This window comes from Leuciscus leuciscus, assembly GCF_965113295.1.
Source record: "Leuciscus leuciscus genome assembly, chromosome: 21".
Taxonomy (NCBI): Eukaryota; Metazoa; Chordata; class Actinopteri; order Cypriniformes; family Leuciscidae; genus Leuciscus; species Leuciscus leuciscus.
In genome coordinates, this window is record NC_138745.1 from 19,148,054 (window position 1) to 19,166,115 (window position 18,062).

The 18,062-nt window shown below is 36.8% G+C and overlaps 1 protein-coding gene across 2 annotated transcripts in view; it reads right to left on the bottom strand.

Moving 5' to 3' along the window:
- The window catches only part of baiap2l1a (BAR/IMD domain containing adaptor protein 2 like 1a), a 22,078-nt gene continuing 4,016 nt past the window's right edge, over nt 1-18,062 (bottom strand). Inside the window, exons 4-14 of one of the 2 annotated variants that reach the window (XM_082152798.1) lie at nt 12,947-13,008; nt 11,720-11,791; nt 11,505-11,639; nt 9,709-9,861; nt 9,013-9,168; nt 8,709-8,829; nt 8,302-8,515; nt 4,657-4,716; nt 4,400-4,541; nt 1,107-1,147; nt 1-1,010 (exon numbers count right to left, since the gene is read on the bottom strand). In XM_082152798.1, the coding sequence (XP_082008924.1) occupies nt 938-1,010; nt 1,107-1,147; nt 4,400-4,541; nt 4,657-4,716; nt 8,302-8,515; nt 8,709-8,829; nt 9,013-9,168; nt 9,709-9,861; nt 11,505-11,639; nt 11,720-11,791; nt 12,947-13,008 (1,229 nt within the window). In that variant the 3' untranslated portion in view covers nt 1-937. Of the gene's footprint in view, nt 1,011-1,106; nt 1,148-4,399; nt 4,545-4,656; nt 4,717-8,301; nt 8,516-8,708; nt 8,830-9,012; nt 9,169-9,708; nt 9,862-11,504; nt 11,640-11,719; nt 11,792-12,946; nt 13,009-18,062 lie in introns of both variants that reach the window. The other variant, XM_082152797.1, reaches the window with a different exon arrangement.

An 18,062-nucleotide genomic window follows, 5' to 3' on the forward strand; every position in this document is an offset into this window, starting at 1 on the left:
TATATGCATATATCTTTATTTCTGAGTAATATGATATGACAGGAAATGGGGCAATGAATCAATATCGCAACACAAAAAAGAAAAAGGTCTGAAATAAACTGTTTCCCCTACATAAAAACATGCTTGCAAAGGCATAACATGGTACATGACCTTACAAGACTTATTTTTTTATTTTTTTTGAATAAATAAAAAAAAATTGTATTTATTTAGTTAGGACCAAAGCATTTCTATTCCATGGTGAAAAATGCTCAAGTCTGAGATGATGTCCAGATAAAGCCTATAAGCCAACAATCAGCTGTGCAGCTAGTAGGAATGTTATCACCACACATTGCACTCATCTTTAACATGAGGAATACACAATTTAACTAAGTGTCTTTACATTTCTCTCTTTTAAACGTGGAAAAGGTGTGAAGGATAAGGAACATATCAGAATTTTAAAACAATGAAATCATGATATTATATAACAAAAAACAGGCTAAAATTAATAAATTCCAACCAGAACAATTTGGCAACTGGCAAATCTAACACTACTTCACTGGATTTTGAAATGAAATATGATTTGGGCATGTGTCCTGTTTCTAATTAGGGGCTCCAATACTTAAAATATACATTTGGGATTTCAGTTTACCTTCACAAGTCCCCAGACACAGGACCAATATGGTCAGAAAATATCTATTTAAGAGTCTGTTTGGTGCTGTGCGTTTTCTTGGAAACACAAGTGTATGAATCCAGAAACAATTTAAAATAATAATTTAATCAAAGTCTAAAATTCTTATAAATAATGCCTCCTGTAGATATGCTGGTTTGTATTTTTAGAAAATGTAAGGATTAAAATTGTTGCTGTAACAGAATCCTTTCATTTGGTTCTTCTGCCATAACTGCAATGCATCAATATAGACACAACTTCACATCGGGGCAGGGGCTGAATGAACTATTATCATATGAGCGGTGCAGATCTGTCATTTGTGATGGTGGGTCGTAGTCTGACCGTGGAAAATGGATTCCCACCCCTGAGGAGGAAAACAAGCATTGTGATTGCAGAGAATGCGTTAAATTCTAGAGTGCTGTAGTAATATAGGGAATTAATTCTGTTATAAGACACTCACCCAAGGAACGGAGGCACTGAATTACCATTTGGCAAAGACACCTGTTGCAAACACAGAAATAAGAATTAAAAGTGATTCCATTCTTTAGAACATGCAAGAGCAGAGTTGATTTTCCCTGTCAGACTGGTTCGATTAGGACGTCAACACATAATTCTGTTGTTTCACCAGCCGACTAAGTACCTGGAACAATCAATGTGTCCTATGACCTCAGCATATGCGTCAGGAATCTTGATAATCTTGAAAAGCTTCCTTTCTCTGCCTTAGTGTTGACAATCTGATCATAACTACTTTAAGAGACAATGAACTGTAAACAATCAGGGAAGATGCACATAACTTTATATGAGAGAAGGATGGAGTATCTTGGAGTTCAAATCTGATGAGTTTTGATCAAGGCAAGCCTTATTCAATATTAATAGAGTAGTTCACTCAAAAATGAACATTGTCACAATTTACTCATGTCATTCCAATGTCATTTTTCTGAACAACAAAGCAACCACAGGCTGTCAAGCTAAACAAAAAGATGACATCTGTTCAGTATCAGTAGATACTGCTATCTGCTAATTCTGTTACATGACACAGGTCACATTTAATGCCAGATATCAAACTTCACCTAACTATTAAATCAGTCTACATGACACAGGTCCATGACATTTACAAAACTATAAACATACATAGCTTAACGTTATAGGCTAGTGTGCAGAAAACTGTTCATGCAATCCAGGCTTTCAAGTTTAATCTAACAGAAAGGGATGATAAAGGATGACTTCACCTGATATGAAATGAGCACTACAAACACAAGCCTCTTTGATCGTAGCATTGTCCCAGTCTGCCCGTTTATAAAACAAAACAAAACGATTAACAGTTTTCTGTACACTAGCCAATAACGTTAAGCTATGCAGGTTAATAGTTTTGTAAATGTCATGGACCTGTGTCATGCTACAGACGTAGCCAGCTGCTAATAGTTAGCCACAGGCTAGAGCCAACTGTGACAACAACAGTAGAGTTAAGCCATGGTAAGTAAACAAATGTTTCCTGTAAACTGTATACTGATTTAATAGTTAGGTGAAGTTTGATATCTGGCATTAATTGAGACCCGAGTCATGCTACAGACTTAGCAGATAGCAGTATCTATCTGAATTGATAGCAGTACCAGTGAATATCTGGCCACTTGCTAACGTTGTCTACCCATTCTGTCAGGAGCTCGGGATCAAGCAGACAATCGCCATTAGCTAAAACAAGTTCATTATGGTACTGTTCCCGTTCCTGTGGTGGCAAAGACAGTGCATACCATGACACAATATGCCAGTCTATTAGCCGCGCCAATTTTCTGACCCCATGCTGCGCGCGCACCCAACATAGGCTTTCGATGTTTACAAACATTGAAGGGGTCTATAGGCTGTCAAACTTCAAAAAGGAAAAAAAAAAGGGAAAAAAAAGACCATTCATTTTAAGCCATACCATGGTTTTAGGGAACAGATTGACAGAATTTTTGTTTTATGGAAAGTTGAACGAAAATCCTTAAAAAGAATGTCCTGTAGTGTTCCATAGCAAAAAGTAAAATGAAGTAGAACAGTGGTTTTCAATCCTGGTCCTGGGGACCCACTGCTCTGCACATTTTATATGAGCCAGATACTCACATACAGTTTGCCATCAGTTAATATAGTGCAATAGTCTCCACTCTCCCTCACAATGAGAAAACCAGGTAGGGAGCATTTTTCAGATGTCTTTTTAGTTTTCAAACTGATAGCAATGCAGAGCATTCATGTACCACTCCCTAGGCCCCCTGGCAAAGAACAAAGGTTACATTATTGCAGGTCTTATAAGTAACTTGTAACTTATGTAGATCTAATTTGTACAATTTAAAGCCTATTGTATAACTGAACAAATACAGTGGGGTCCAAAATAAACTACTAGAGAAAATACTTGCAAATAAATTGAATTGTAAATTGAATCGATTTTTTCTTTACAAATTATATTAGCAGCAAAAATGTTATAGAAAAGTTTAATTTGAAAATTGTACATGCATTTCTGAATATCTTAAAATTAGTTAAGCAATTTTGCTTTAATGACAGCAGCACTCAAGCTGCACAAACTCCATATATAACCATGTTCTTCAGCATGATGAGATGATCCAAAGAGTATCTTGAGCTTCAATGGAAGAACATCTGACTGTATGTACGAAGAGTTCCCAAGGTCAGTGTCACAAATTTACTTGTGTCTCAGAAATGGTAGAGTCTTAATTTGAACTTTTATGGGCATGTTTACACCTGGTCACTTCATGCGTTTTCTCTGATTGCACAGCTATCCGATCTTGAAAAGACCAGGTGTAAATGCCCTCCGAAACGTATTTGAGAGTGATTTAAATCGATCATTCAAACCACTTACGGAGGTGGTTTGAGACGCATTCCAAATGAAACTGGGCAAGTGTAAATGCATCTGTATTTACTCCTCCCAAAATGAAAAAATAAAAATAAAACGCAAATAAACTGCCGAAAATTAAAGTTCGCCGTTGCATCCTGAAGCTCAACACACAGTGATCTTCATTAATAGTGTGACTAAATCAAACTAACTTAGACTAAATTATCACACTAGTGTTAGCGCTGCTCTCTCTCCTATTGCGGTCTTTGAGCTTTAAACTAGCTGATGATAAATAAAATGCAGCGCATATCTGTTGCTTTCGTCTTGAAGATCGGATTTATATTCATTTTGCAGAGACACATTAATGTAGCCAATTGTAAATGGAACAGTTTTAACAAATTTGATGGTCATCCGATCAGTAAAAATGCATAAAGTGAACAGGTGTAAAGAGACATATGTTGTACAGTTTAATACAATACTACTTACAAAAAATTTTTTTTAAATTAATTTTAAAATGTAATTTATTCATGTGATGGCAATGCTTAATTTTCAGTAGCCATTTTGCCAGTGTCACATGATCCTTTCTTATCAATGTTAAAAACATGTTCTGCTTGAAAAACATGTCTGGGAGCACAAAAACCGGTCACCGTGATTTTGCCATAAGCCTCAACTTGACAAACTGTAAACTTGCCCCTTAAATCTTATTGGTTGACTGGAAAGTTGTTCCAGAATCAACAAAGATGTTTTATTTTTGCCCAAGAAGAAAACCTGACTCAATCAGGTGACAACCTCCCAGAATGACTTTGCCTTCTTTATTTCATCCACAAAAGGATAAGACGCTCATATATTTCCCTGTGTCTCTCGTTCCAGAAAATGGCTCCTTTTCAAACTAACTTTGCTCTCGGCATTCCTATTTGCCACCGCACTGTGTTTACCGTGTTCTGTGGAGAGGGGGTGGAGTGCTTGATGGGTCTGTCCCTAGATGAGTCACTGTAGTCAGGCGGGGGCAGCAGCACGGGTTCCTCCACCTCCTCGTCTTCCTCCGGCTGCTCTGGAAGATCAGTCACACTCTCGACTCTGCTGAACAAAGTACATAAATTGATTTGGTCATTTGTTAATGGTTAGATAAGCATTATTTTCAGTGGAAAATCCCATCATTTTTTCTCTCAAATGAAAGAAATAGCAGACTCACCTGTTTGCGATTACTGGCTCGTTGTACGTCCGGCAATAAGATGAGGGAAACCAGCCCCGCCTGCAATTGAAAGCAAAAAAATATCCATAATGTGCATCATGATTTTCTAACAAAAATGGGTGCCAGCCCCATTTCCATATGCATTAAGACAATTTTTTGTTCTCTGCCGTTGTATGACTAATCAGAAACCACTGTAGTGGTACAAATGTACAGCGAAACACCATGTAGTATGAAGAGTTCATTTGGTTTCGGTTGCTTAGGAACTGTCACACCGCCAGCTGTGGATAACTTTGAACTGAGCCTTCAAGAGTGCGTCAGTGCATTAAGACATTTTTAACTCTCAAAATAGTGGTGACAGCATAATGGGTAGTGAGAGAAAATCTGTGGACCTCAGACCTCTGAAATGGCAGATCTGGTCAGGGATAACAGAGCTGCTCATTAAATTATACAAAATAAACAAGTGTAAGACCACACAAAGCACAGACACTGATGCTTTCACTGCAGTAGGATCATTTTGCTTTGGTTTGTATGTCACTATGAATAAATGATTGCATGTAAATATTGATATAACAAACAGATTCACCTGTTAGTTTTAAAATTATGTTTTTAATAAGCCACCAGCATCACCCAATCAAATTGCAACAACTGTCGTTTTCAAAAAGGCAAAGAAAAACAATCAGATAGATTAACTCAGGGGTTCCCAAACTTTTCCATGACAAGGCCCCCCAAATACTACTAGGTTCTGGCCAAGGCCCCCCTTTTGCAGGATGTGTTATTGAACCCATCGACAATACTGCGGCAAATGTAGAAATAAATAAACAAAACAAGGTGAACATCAGATTATGTGATGGTGTTTGATACCAGCCAATCAGAAAGATTATAGAGATGAACCGATTACAATTTTCAAGACCGATTCCGATTTGTCATTGAGTTTGACCTGCCGATACAGATTTTAGCCGATTCTGATTTCATTTTTTCTAACCACTTTACAGCACACACAAATATTTATTTTCTATAAATATATATTTTTTTTAATAAAACACCACTTTTACCCAAACTGATTAATAAAAACAAGTTTAAATGGGTACATTTTCTATAAATATTTTTGAGTCTTCATTTTCTTTTCTGACATAGCCTACTCCAGTTCTTGTTAAAACACACTATAGCCTACATGCAAATGATGTGCATTTTTGGTACTTTTTGTGTGAAATCATATTTATTTTGTCCATCAAAAGTGTGCTTTCGCTTTAATTGAGCGTGAGCAGCGCAGCAAAAATAGACAGCGCCGAAACCCTCCGCTTCATACTGCTCACGGCACGCGACGCTCCTGCTTGACGCTCACGCGCTGCTCCTGCTCGCGGTGTGAATGCACTCACATGCACGCCGAAAAAATTTTTGCGCCGCTCGCGGTCTGAAACGGCCGTAATTCACAAGGTTTCCTACATGTGCGTTCTGTGTGCACGTGTGATGCTGATGTTACGCAATGTTAATCATGCGGCGCCCGAGTGCATTTGAATCGGCATATGTCAGACTGAAAATCGCCCGAAAATCTGCCAATTCTGGTCACCAGCCGATCAATCAGTTAATCTCTAAAAGATTAGCATTAAAAGTATAATGTTCAGATAGGCTATGCAACAAATTTATTATAATGTTATTTCATAACAATATTCATATTAACACTTTTTTTTGTGTGACGTTTTTTAACTTTTTTTTCCGCTTTTTTTTTCCAACTTGCTGCGGCCCCCCTGGCGCCCCCTGGCGGCCCCCCAGGGGGCCGCGGCCCCCAGTTTGAAAACCCCTGGATTAACTAATCTAATCAAAAATCGGCTTCACCCTAAAGAACAGTTCAACATAAATTTAGAACTTTATAAAATGTGCATCAAGAAATCGATCGAGTTTTTTATGATAAAGCAGAGCTGTGTGACATTTTTCTGTGGATTAACCTCCATGAAATAATTCTTCAAGACTAGTACTATTCGCTTACAAACTAAATAGTGTCCATTTTGATTTCATGCAAACTTTAAAAACTACTTAATGTAAAAACAAAACTCAATTCATTTGAAGTTTCATGCCAAAACTGAAAAGCTTAATCAACTCTTGTCTGTGTCGCATCTCGCTAAGCGAGAATCTACATTCTCATTTACAAATAATTCCTTACTCAAACTCACTCTAAACGTGTCAGGTCAAATGTCAAATCGCCCCGTTGTTACACCACCCAAATTGGAAGCACATTGCCAGGTCAAGAAAACTTTCATTTGGAAATAATAAAAGACTGTGATAAGAGGAGAAAGAATGCCCCTTATCATGTCTAACTGAAGGAACCACTTTTGTTTGGGCCAATAAACCTACTGCCCTGCAAAGGTTTACGCCAGTATGCTTGATCCCTCGTGATGACTTATGTAAGCATCTCGAACATGTTTGACATGTTGAACATGCCTTAGCAAATTGTGCAAATTAGGACAGTAAATCTGACAAACAGAATCATGGAGCCAGTATTTCCAGCTCAGAAAAGCTAATGCTGCTATCACCCAAGTGCCAAAGGGGTACCATGGACAAAGGAAATATAAATGAAAAGTTGCAGTGTCTTTAATGAGCCTCATATTGTTCCAAACCTATATCAGTGTTTCCCCTACCATTGTTTTGAGGGGACAACACGTAGTTTAATTTACCTCACACACACACACACACACACACACACACACACACACACACACACACACACACACACACACACACACACTGAAGCGCATCGCACTGTTTTTTGCCTATATGAGGACACGAATGCTTGAACTTTATCTCCAGACTCTAGATCCACTCTGAAAGTCACTCTGTGAGCATTTAACCGCTTCATTTGAGAAAGACTATGGTCATGTCATAAACACACAGAAACTCAAAAGGTCTTCACGGCAACCTGTCAAAATAAAAGTTTGTTTTAACTTGACAGAAATATATTACTGTTGTACATTAGAATTTAGATATGTCTCAATGTAATAATAATACTAACACTAATACAAATAAATTATCATCAAAACTTTATTAAACTTTATTTATAAGGAATAATCACAAGTTTTCTTCCATGTTTTAATTTTAACAGTAAAGCTCATTGTGCAGCAAGTTGTTTGAAAAAATTTTGTTTACTTTCATATGATTCAAATAAATTAAATTAATGTTTTATGTCTTCATTTGATGAACAGAAAAACAACAAGACAAAACTTGTGTGAAAAAAAACCCATTTCATTTTGTTGTGTAAAAAATTTGTGTTTATATTTATTTACCAAATTTCAGCTCACTCTAGAAATGCACCGATACAAACAACCGCCTACTGCACTGCGTCTATGACAGCACCACGTGTTCATAACATGCCCGCTCTGCGACACTAGTAGTTTTGGGGTCTACCAACCCCCTGAAAAAAATCCTAGGGGAAACACTGTATATGACTTACTTATTAAGCAGAACAGAAAATATATTTTAAAGAATGTTTTAACTTGTTTGTTCCTATTTAAAGTCCATGGAAACTTTTTTTTGTTTTCCACAGAAAAAAGAAAGTCATTTAGGTTTGGAACATCATGAGGGTGAGGGTGAGTAGTATCCTTTAAAGGATGAAAAGCAATTTTGAATTGAATGAATGTCTTTTTTAGCACTTACTGTCCAGTATGTTCTAGTTCTCCATATAGCCATCCATCTCGCTCCTCTTGGATAAGCAGCGTGATAATGTCTCCATCATCAAAGCTCAGCAGGGTCTCGTTATTTCCCGCGGTGTGGGGGAAGATAGTTTGCACCCTGTTCTTTTTGGCCACATCCATCCCGCTAGACACAGACGTAGACCTAGAAAGGCTGTGTCCATCTAGACTGTCTAGATCTGTTGATTTCAAAGCAAGAACAACTTAAGTGACATTAACTAAAGATATTTAGAGGCAGTAATCAACTAAATTAGTAATCACAGTGATGTTTCAAGGACTGCCTCATCAACACAAAGACTACTGCACTTGATTGTTGAGAGCAGAAGTGATGAAGTCTGATTAGATCGAAGTGCGAGGGAGCCGTCAGCTTGCCTGAGTACTGCTCTGATGAGATGGGGGTTTTGGGAATGTCCTGGGAGAACATGCTGGCCAGTGGGCTTGTGTGGGCTTTGAGTGAAGGGGCTGGGGGTGGAACAATCGAACTGGAATTGGTCTGAAAAAAAAAAAAGTCAGTATGCCTTTTTTCAATAAAAGTTAACAACTCAACACGTTGATGTTCTGGCTTAAACATGTGAATGCTATGTGGTTCTCAAACAAACAAACAAAAAGAAAATAGCATTTAAGCAGTCATATGTAAATTTAATGGTGGTACACCATGTTCTAACATTAGACTAACCCTCTCACGGTGTTCCAATGTAGGCGAGGACTCGGGTATGACTGACATTGAAGTCTGCAGACCCTCAATCATGGATATCACCGTGTCTGGTACCTTGGTGACATCGGTACACTTATCTTGCCAGCTGGGCAGTTTGACGGTCAGTATCTCCTTGGCCTGTGGGTGCAAGTGCACATACAGTTTGAAGAAAGAAATGCAAACATGGTACACTACCATTCAAAATGTTAGGGTCATTTTTTTTTTTTTTTACTTACAGTTAAGGCATTTATAATGTTACAAAAGATTTCTATTTCAAATTAATCATGTTCTTTTCATCAACTAATCCTAAAAAAAATAATTTAAAAAAGTATCATGGATTTGATTTTTTCTCTCTAAATCAGCATACTAGAATGATTTCTGAAGGATCATGTGACACAGAAGACTGGAGTAATGGCTACTGAAAAAATCAGCTTTGCATCACAGGAATGAATTACATTTTATAATACTTTTTTTTAAATGTTTTTTTTTTTTAAAGGCATTTAAATGTTTTTTTTTAAAAGGCATTAAAACTATTGTACTAAACCAAAACTCTTCAAAAGTAGTGAACTTGTACCATTTTCATTTCTTGTTGTTCCCAAAGTCTAACAACAATATTAACTGGAAAATTAGCAAGTTTAAAATTTGACTCTAAAAAGCTGAATATTTTCAGTGGGTCACCTTGTCATGGAAGGCTGCTAGCTGATAGGAGAAGGCACAGTGTTTGTCCACTAGGAAACAGAACCTCCTTTTCTCTTCCATCAGAGCCTCCTTACATCCTTCAGCAATAAAGCTCTGCATGTCTGTCTGCCGGGATGAGATGGTCTCCATACACTAGAGATGAAATCAATCATATGATATAGGCTGCATCACATGATACACTCATAATATTCAGCTAGAGTGGGACAGATATCCTTGATTTCTTGCTTGAAATGCATATTTTTGGGACATATTACATTGAGAAATAAACATCACATTTAACAAAATGAGATACATCAACATATTTAAGAAGTCCACACAGTCAACACCTCATGCTAATGTTGTCATTTTCTTATGAGTAACTCTTTTTCCAGACTGATGAGTCTATGCTTTTATAGAACAGAGCTGTTACCCAGCAGACCTGTGAAAATGACACTAGAAACAGAGCTCTGTTCTTCTTCACAGGAATCCCCTCGCTATTATACAGTAGTTCTGTGCAAGTTGTCATAGTGACCGTGAACGTTGCTTGTTTCCTTGGAGTTGTTTTCAGAATCGTTCGCAGATCATGCCTGGACACGCAAGTCCCACACAACAAGTATTGTCTCTGAGTGCAATATGAATGTATGATGACGACTTCATCGCTATATGAAAATGATTCGGTTGGTTTTTGTCAGGGACATGATCTAACATGTTTTTGGATAAGATTCTAGTCACTACTGAGGTGAATGACATTTCATCAACTCAAGATGTACATACTTGCATGATACAAGTTTTTAAATATGTACTGCCCCCACACAAAAATATTTTTTGCTTTTATGTAATATAGGACAGGAGGAGGACAGAAAGGAAATCACGGGAGAGGGGAATTGGACAAGGAAAGGACCTCAAGTCAGGACTCAAACTCTGGTTGCCCGAAGTACAACCACACCAAATGTCTTAGCTTTAAGTTTGATACTGTGTTTACAATGGCAATTTCAAGTTTCAGATTTATTGTGACTAAAAAGCATTTTAATGCTAATGTTTAACTCAATTAAAACAATTTACATGATTGTGGGTGATGCTTTGTTAAACTCAGCAGCAGCTTAGTTCAATTTTCCTTCAGACATCTGTCAAAAAAGACACTCAGAAGCAAACACATTACATAGAAAAAAGGTTTCCATTGCTAACCGTTCAAAGAAACAGTACGGCTTTGATAGGAGGAACACAATGGTGAGCTATTAAAACTGCAAATTAATAGAGCCCACCCAAGTAGATTGTATTAAGTGTCAAATCATGTTCCTGATATTGAGTCAGAAACTGAATTGAATAGAGCCGTTCCCTTTGTCATGTAGAGCCAGCCCTTTGTCATTGGTTCCCTTGAGAAATTCCTTTTGGCTTTTAGATTTTGGATTTATAAGTAAAATATTGTCTGAAATGAATACTACTTGAAAATATGTGGTTGACTGTTTGAAGTAAAATTTAATCTGTTTTCTAAATGCATATTTTAGATATTGTGAACAAATCCCACAGTAAAGGCACAGTAGCTGCAAAATTCATGATTGATGTATGACTCTGTAATTTTTCTCGAGAGCATGTCTATTCAAGTAATATTAAATCACAGACATTATTAATCATAAATTGTTGCCACTAGCCTAAAAACCCAGAGGGAAACCATGGCTCAAAAATGCTAATTCTCATCCATATATCAGGACTACAAAAGGAACAGCTTTGTTGTATGATCAGACAGAAAAGACTGCCAGATAGATAGATTTCATAGCAAAAATACAATAAATGCTTACCTCATTTTCTTTGATCTCATACTTGGACAAATGCTTCCCTTGACTTTTCCGGCGCAGTTTCTTCAGGTCAGCCTGTGATTTGTCCAAGAAGTCTTGCTTAACTTTGTGTTCTGACTGGTATCTTTTGAATGTGGCCTAGAGGGAATGTAATACCACAGTATTATGTTAAGTGCAATATGGGAAGTATGACGAGGAGAAAAACACACAATACTCACATTCATGTACTTGATATCCATATCAGTTTTCTTTTCAAGTTCAGCAATGAGCTCTCTGTGGAACTTCATGAACTGTAACAACAATGTTAATGGCAATAAATCATCATCACACAGCGATAAAAAATCAATATCAGTGAAATTGCATGAAATCATTCCAATACTATGATAACATGACTATGTAGAAAATTCTAACAAAAAAGGGTTTTCATATCAGCTTCAGTGGTTAAATATCCATAACGCTGCGAGTTTGAATACCTAAGATCATTTGATAAAAAACGGTTTTGGAGGAAGAAATGCTCTGAAAGTCAAGAGACCAAAAGGTCAGCAGCCCTCAATACAGTCACATACCACAGATAAGTTCAGCACACACTATCCCTAAGGCAAAATATGACTGTATGATTTATAATGTCAAATCATGTGACTACAAAAATGTTTGAAGTTACAAATTCACAAAGCTCATGCCCTAAAGGTTTCCTCCAATTGCATTGCCTGCTACAGTTCTGCTCATAGGTTTGAACACTTGAAGATGCCTTTCATAAAATTTTTATTTTTTTATTTTTTTTATTACAGCCCTACAACACTGTAACATTTACATTTAATTGATTTAAAATTCCTGTTTTTATTTAATATATTATATAATGTATTTTATTCCTGTGATGGCAAAGCTGTATTTTCAGCAGCCATAACTCCAGTCTTCAGTGTCACATGATCCTTTAGAAATCATTCTAAAATGCTGATTTAGTGCTCAAGAAACATTTACTATCATCAGTGTTGTACAGGTGATACATTTTTTTAGGATTCTTTGATGAATAGAAAATTCAAAAGTTAAAAACTTTTGTGACATTATAAATGTCTTTACACTCACTTTTGATCAACTTAATGAATCCTTGTTGAACAAAAGTATTAATAAGATCTTATTGACCCCAAACTTTTGAACAGTAGTGTATACATTCCACAAGGCAATATAATAATAATTCTGAATTTACAAAAATTATCCTGTTGAAAAAACACAAAAGGCTCCAAGCAGTCACTAATGAAGGCAACACACAATAAGAAGAATCATGGGTATGCTAAATTTTGAAAAGAAAAATGTATTAATTTATCATTTTAACTTGTGGAATATCCAGAATATGTGTTCTTCAGTTTCTTCTGGAGTTGGAGAGGAATAAAAAAAAAAAAAGTGATATATCAAGATCATAAACCATATGAAGAACCTTGCATACTTACAGACTCCTCCAGCTCCAGTTGGACCTTCTTGTGCACTTCTGAAATCTCCATCAACACCACGCCTGAGAAGAAAAATGAAACATTATTGCTACATTACTGATTTTTTACATTACAGAGTTTTGTTTCCATTTCAACTGGATAAACAGTTCAAAGTTGCCTTCAGAGAGGTATCAAGTTGTATTTTAGACTTGAACTTCTCTTTTCATGTGTATTCTTTTATGACTACACCTTTAGCATGCATCTCTCCTACTCTGTATGCACAGTATCATTTCATCTTGCTAGGGCTCCATTAGTGCTGCTCATAAAAACAAACCCCAGAACAAACAAACTGAGGTGAGCAGCATCATTATTACTCATCTAGCAGTTATAAAAGCATCATTAGCATGGTGAGGTCAGTGGAGTGAGTCAGTAAATGTAGTCTTTGTGCTGAGAGTGTCAGCACCTGCTCTGTGTTTTCACAACCCCAGAGATGTAGCAAAAAGCTACTCAACCTTACAGAGGTTACAGGGCATCCCTGCCAATGGAAATAGTCTAAATGGAGAATTTTTATCAGTAAAATCAACTTTTAAATGTATAAAAGCTAAATTATCAAAATGTACCCCTTGTAAATGTAATTTCTGCCTCCCCAACTTTTTTCTTGATCAAATCAGTTCCCATCCTGCAATTTTTTACAAAGATTATACCATTTCACAAATATGTCATATTACAGATAAAATGAGATTTGAAAGATGCATCATGTTGATTTAAGATTATTTACAATGCGGGCTTGACATGAACTTTTTTGCTCACCACCCACTGTGGCTAGTGGTTTTCCAAAGTTAGCCACTAAGTATTTTCACTGGCAACAATTTTGACATCGATACCATGGGGCAAAATTGCCATTAGATATTTATATCATCTCATATTTTGGCAGCAGGTATATTAGGCTGCTGTCACTTTAAGACCTGATGCACTGATCCATTATAGGATATATACATGTGGGTTTTTTTTTTTCAACTGTTTAGATTCACTTAAAACATAAAGGACTGTGTTTACATGAATACCATTTTTACATTATTTTGTGTGTATTTGACTGTTTAAGCAAAGTTAGCAATGAGAACTCAGCAGAACAACAAAAATAACTCAGTTTAGTACTGAGAGGAGGCTTTATGTGCGCACGCTGTAGGTGTGAGATCAAAATCTGAGAAAAATTATGCCACTTTGAGCCCTGTAACACGAAAATATTAATCAGGAGCAAATTAAGAGAGAGAGAGAGAGAGAGAGAGAGAGAGAGAGAGAGAGAGAGAGAGAGAGAGAGAGAGAGAGAGAGAGAGAGAGAGAGAGAGAGAGAGAGAGGCGCAGCTGGTATCTAGCGTGTATCTTTTCTGTGGAAAATTAGTATTGGAAGCGTTTCAGATATTTCAGTATCAATATGTATCGGAAAATTTATATTTTTAACACTACAAAAGTCTGCTAAATGAATAAATGTAAATGTACAACATTGCATTTAGTTTATTATTTTAGATGCCTTTTTAAAAGACAATTGAAAAATGTCAATATAAAATTCAACCCGCCAAAGTGGCTAGTAGGAATGACTACATTACACGCCACTGCTGAAATCCACCCGCATTTGGCGGGTGTTAAAGGGATAGTTCACTCAAAAATTTAAATTGTGTCATCCCTTACTCAACCTCGTGTTGTTCTAAACCTGTATGGGTCTCTCTGTTCTGTTGAACACAAAAGAAGATATTTTGAAGAATGCCGGTAACCAAACAGTTGATGGACCTAAACTTCACAAATGCATTCTGGGGACACCCAAGAAGACCAATATTACATCTTGTAAAAAGGGGCATAATAGGTGCCCTTTAAAGCTATTAAAGAGCAGTGAATCCTTTTCTCTTTTTCTTTTGTTTTTTGATTAATATTAAGGGCAGACGGCATTAGGTTTATTACGCAATGACACTTTAAGACATTGGATCATGTCCAATGACATGCGGATCCAATTGCACTGATGCACATGTGATATTCTTCTCACAACTGTTTACGTTCTGTAAAGACATAACCGACTGCGTTTATGTGAATACTCTCCAAAACAGGACATTTAGACATAATTGTGTGTATTTGTCCATGTAGACGCGAAAGAGAGCTCAGTTCAGTACTCGTGTGATGTACAGATTTATGTCCATGGCTGCATGCTTTGGGTGTAAAAAAAAAAGAAAAAAAGCCAATGACAACAAAGGTGAAAAAAGGCGACAAAGGTGAAAAGAGTGACCAAAACTCCATCAGGTGACAGAATGGGGAGAAACCAGTCTCGGTTGGGGGGCCAGTTCTCCTCTGGCCAACAAACGAACAGTGTATGATGATAATGATTCAGGCAGCATTATAGGTCAGAACAGAAGTCAGATTGGATTGGAACAATCAGAATATTATCCAGTTCCATCTGTTCCATTCCTTACATGTAAGAGTATAGAATATCGGAATATCAACGTTTAGTGTTGATGCGATTTTAACGTACATGTTGCCGCATACTCATAATAAAAGATCATTACGACTGCCAGTCTGCCACTAGGTGGCGAATTTCCGAGAGTCCGAATGTCATGTGCAGTGGAAAGGCGGCTTTACATTGATTTAAAGGGATAGTTCACCCAAAAAATTTAATTAGCCCATGATTTACTCACTCTGAAGCCATCCTAGGTGTATATGACATTCTTCTTTCAGACGAATACAATCGGAGTTATATAAAAAAATATCCTGGCTCTTCCAAGCTTTATAATGGGAGTGAATTTGTGTATGTCTTTGGAAGTCCATCAAAGCACATCCATTCATGATTAAAGTGCTCCATGCGTCTCCAGGGGTTAATAAAGGCCTTATGAAGTGAAGCGATGCATTCGTGTAAGAAAAATATCCATATTTAAAACTTTATCGACAAAAATTATAGCTTCCGGCAGATGGCCGTATGCATCGATTTACGCCAAAAGAGTAACCCTTGAATTTGACGCACAACGTAATGACGAACACGGTTGACCAGCCCTGTTTGTTTGAACGGCAAGAGGCGTCAAAGCTCACGCTACTCCTACATCGTCAAGTGTTACTCTTTTGGCGCAAGTCAACTTGCGTATGGCCGTCTGCCGGAAGCTAGTTATTTTAGTCTACTGAGAATCACTGCACACCTCTCATATACCTGCATACAAGCAGGTGTTGACCTAGAGTATTTCTGTCAATCCTAGGGCTGGGCAAAAAAATCGATTTTTCGATTAATCGTTTTTTAAAATGTGGTCGATTCAAAATCGATTCTCAAACGCCAAGAATCGATTTTTTTCCATCTTTATGTATTAGTTTTCCTCCACTGTTCATAGGCTTGCAAACTCAATTTTATAGCTAATGCTGTGAGATTTTATGGTAGTTTTATCTAAATCATAAAATAACCTCAATTAGTGCTGCACGTTTAATCATATCGCAATCGCTATGACAAGCCTATACGGAATTAGGCTATATGACCAAAATGCTGCCAAAATGCTGTCGTGACTGTGACAGAAAAACTTGCGATGATATCGTGCGTGCGCACAAGACAGCACAGAATAGAATTATCTTTCGCGCTTGAACGAAGAACACACACAATTATGCCAAAATGTATTTTTGTCGAGTATCTTTATAACATAAGAGCAGTCTTATGACGAACGTGAAGAGTTGTGCCTCGTGAGAGAATGAGTCCGCGTGTGAGTTCCGCGTCTCTGTCAACAGCGGCTGGTCTTAAAGGGACAGTACACTGTAGCCACTAATTATCTCTGTCATTTAAGTTAATCAAAGAACAAAGAGAACAGAGAAAAACACTCACTGCTCTTGAATAAAGAACTTTTGTAACTTTGATTAGTCAATATATAATTTATAATTAATGCAACACAGACTGTTTGATAATTTTATTCAATTTCTGTATGGCCTAGCTGTTAGACAGGAAGGGCACATATTATATTATATGCAACGTTTTTATATGTGGGTTTATGTGAGGATTGTTAACCTGTTTGATCAAGACATGCGACTGTTCTGACTTGTCCAATTTTCAGCATAAATTTTTCATCTTGCATCAAAATCCTGTCTATTCATTGTATGCATTTGAAATATAGAGTTGGGTTCTGTTTTAATGTACCCAAGTGTACCTAAAATAAAAAGAGTTTAATATACAGGTTTGTAGCTCTTAATTTCTTTTTATTAATTAAACACTTGAAAACTTGTTCACTTTTTTTTCTTTTCTTTTTCTTTTTTTAATAAATATAGGATTTGTATTTAATATTCATTGAGTGAGTCGAATCAAAATTAATTTAGAATCGAAATTGGAAAAATCGAATCGAGAATCGAAATCGAAAATCGAATCGAGAATCGAAATCGAATCGAATTAGAGCTTGCGAATCGAAATCGAATCGAATTGTAACATCTGAATCGATACCCAGCCCTAGTCAATCCCCACATGGCACGCAGAAATCGCGGCAAGATAACCCTTTATTGTAGAAAAGAATCAAGGGCAGTCTAAAAGCTCCAGCAGAAAGCATAACACATCCGCAACAGATAAAAGGCACGATGTGTCTGTCTGTGGTACTATTAAGCCTGGTGATGAAAGTTAATATATGCGAAATAAAATGATATATTTAAATAAGTATTTTAAATACAAATTACAGTCCCTAAAAGTATTTAATTACAAATTACATAATACTCAAAAAGTTATTAAATACGTATTTCAAATACATTTAATTAAGCTAGTACTGCCCATCTCTGCATGCATAAAGTGCATGCCAACTCATGTACAGGTATGTCCTGCCTGGTAGATCAGCACGTTACAATTCAAATGTGTGTATCTAACACTAACGCAGGATATCAGTTCTGACTGGAACTCTTCCCAAATCGTCCCTAACTAACATTTTCGTCTAGTTTTTATAAAGGTAGCATGAGATGTCAAATTCTCCATACAAATTTTTAACATGCATGTTATTCATCTTATTTTGAAATATATAATATATACACCACTCTCTGGTGGTGTATGCCAGACTCCATCCAATCAACAACCGGTAGATTGAACCAAGACCCTGCCCCCTATTTCTTTCGATAATCCATTTCACTCGAATGTACGTCACAATATGGAGGAAAA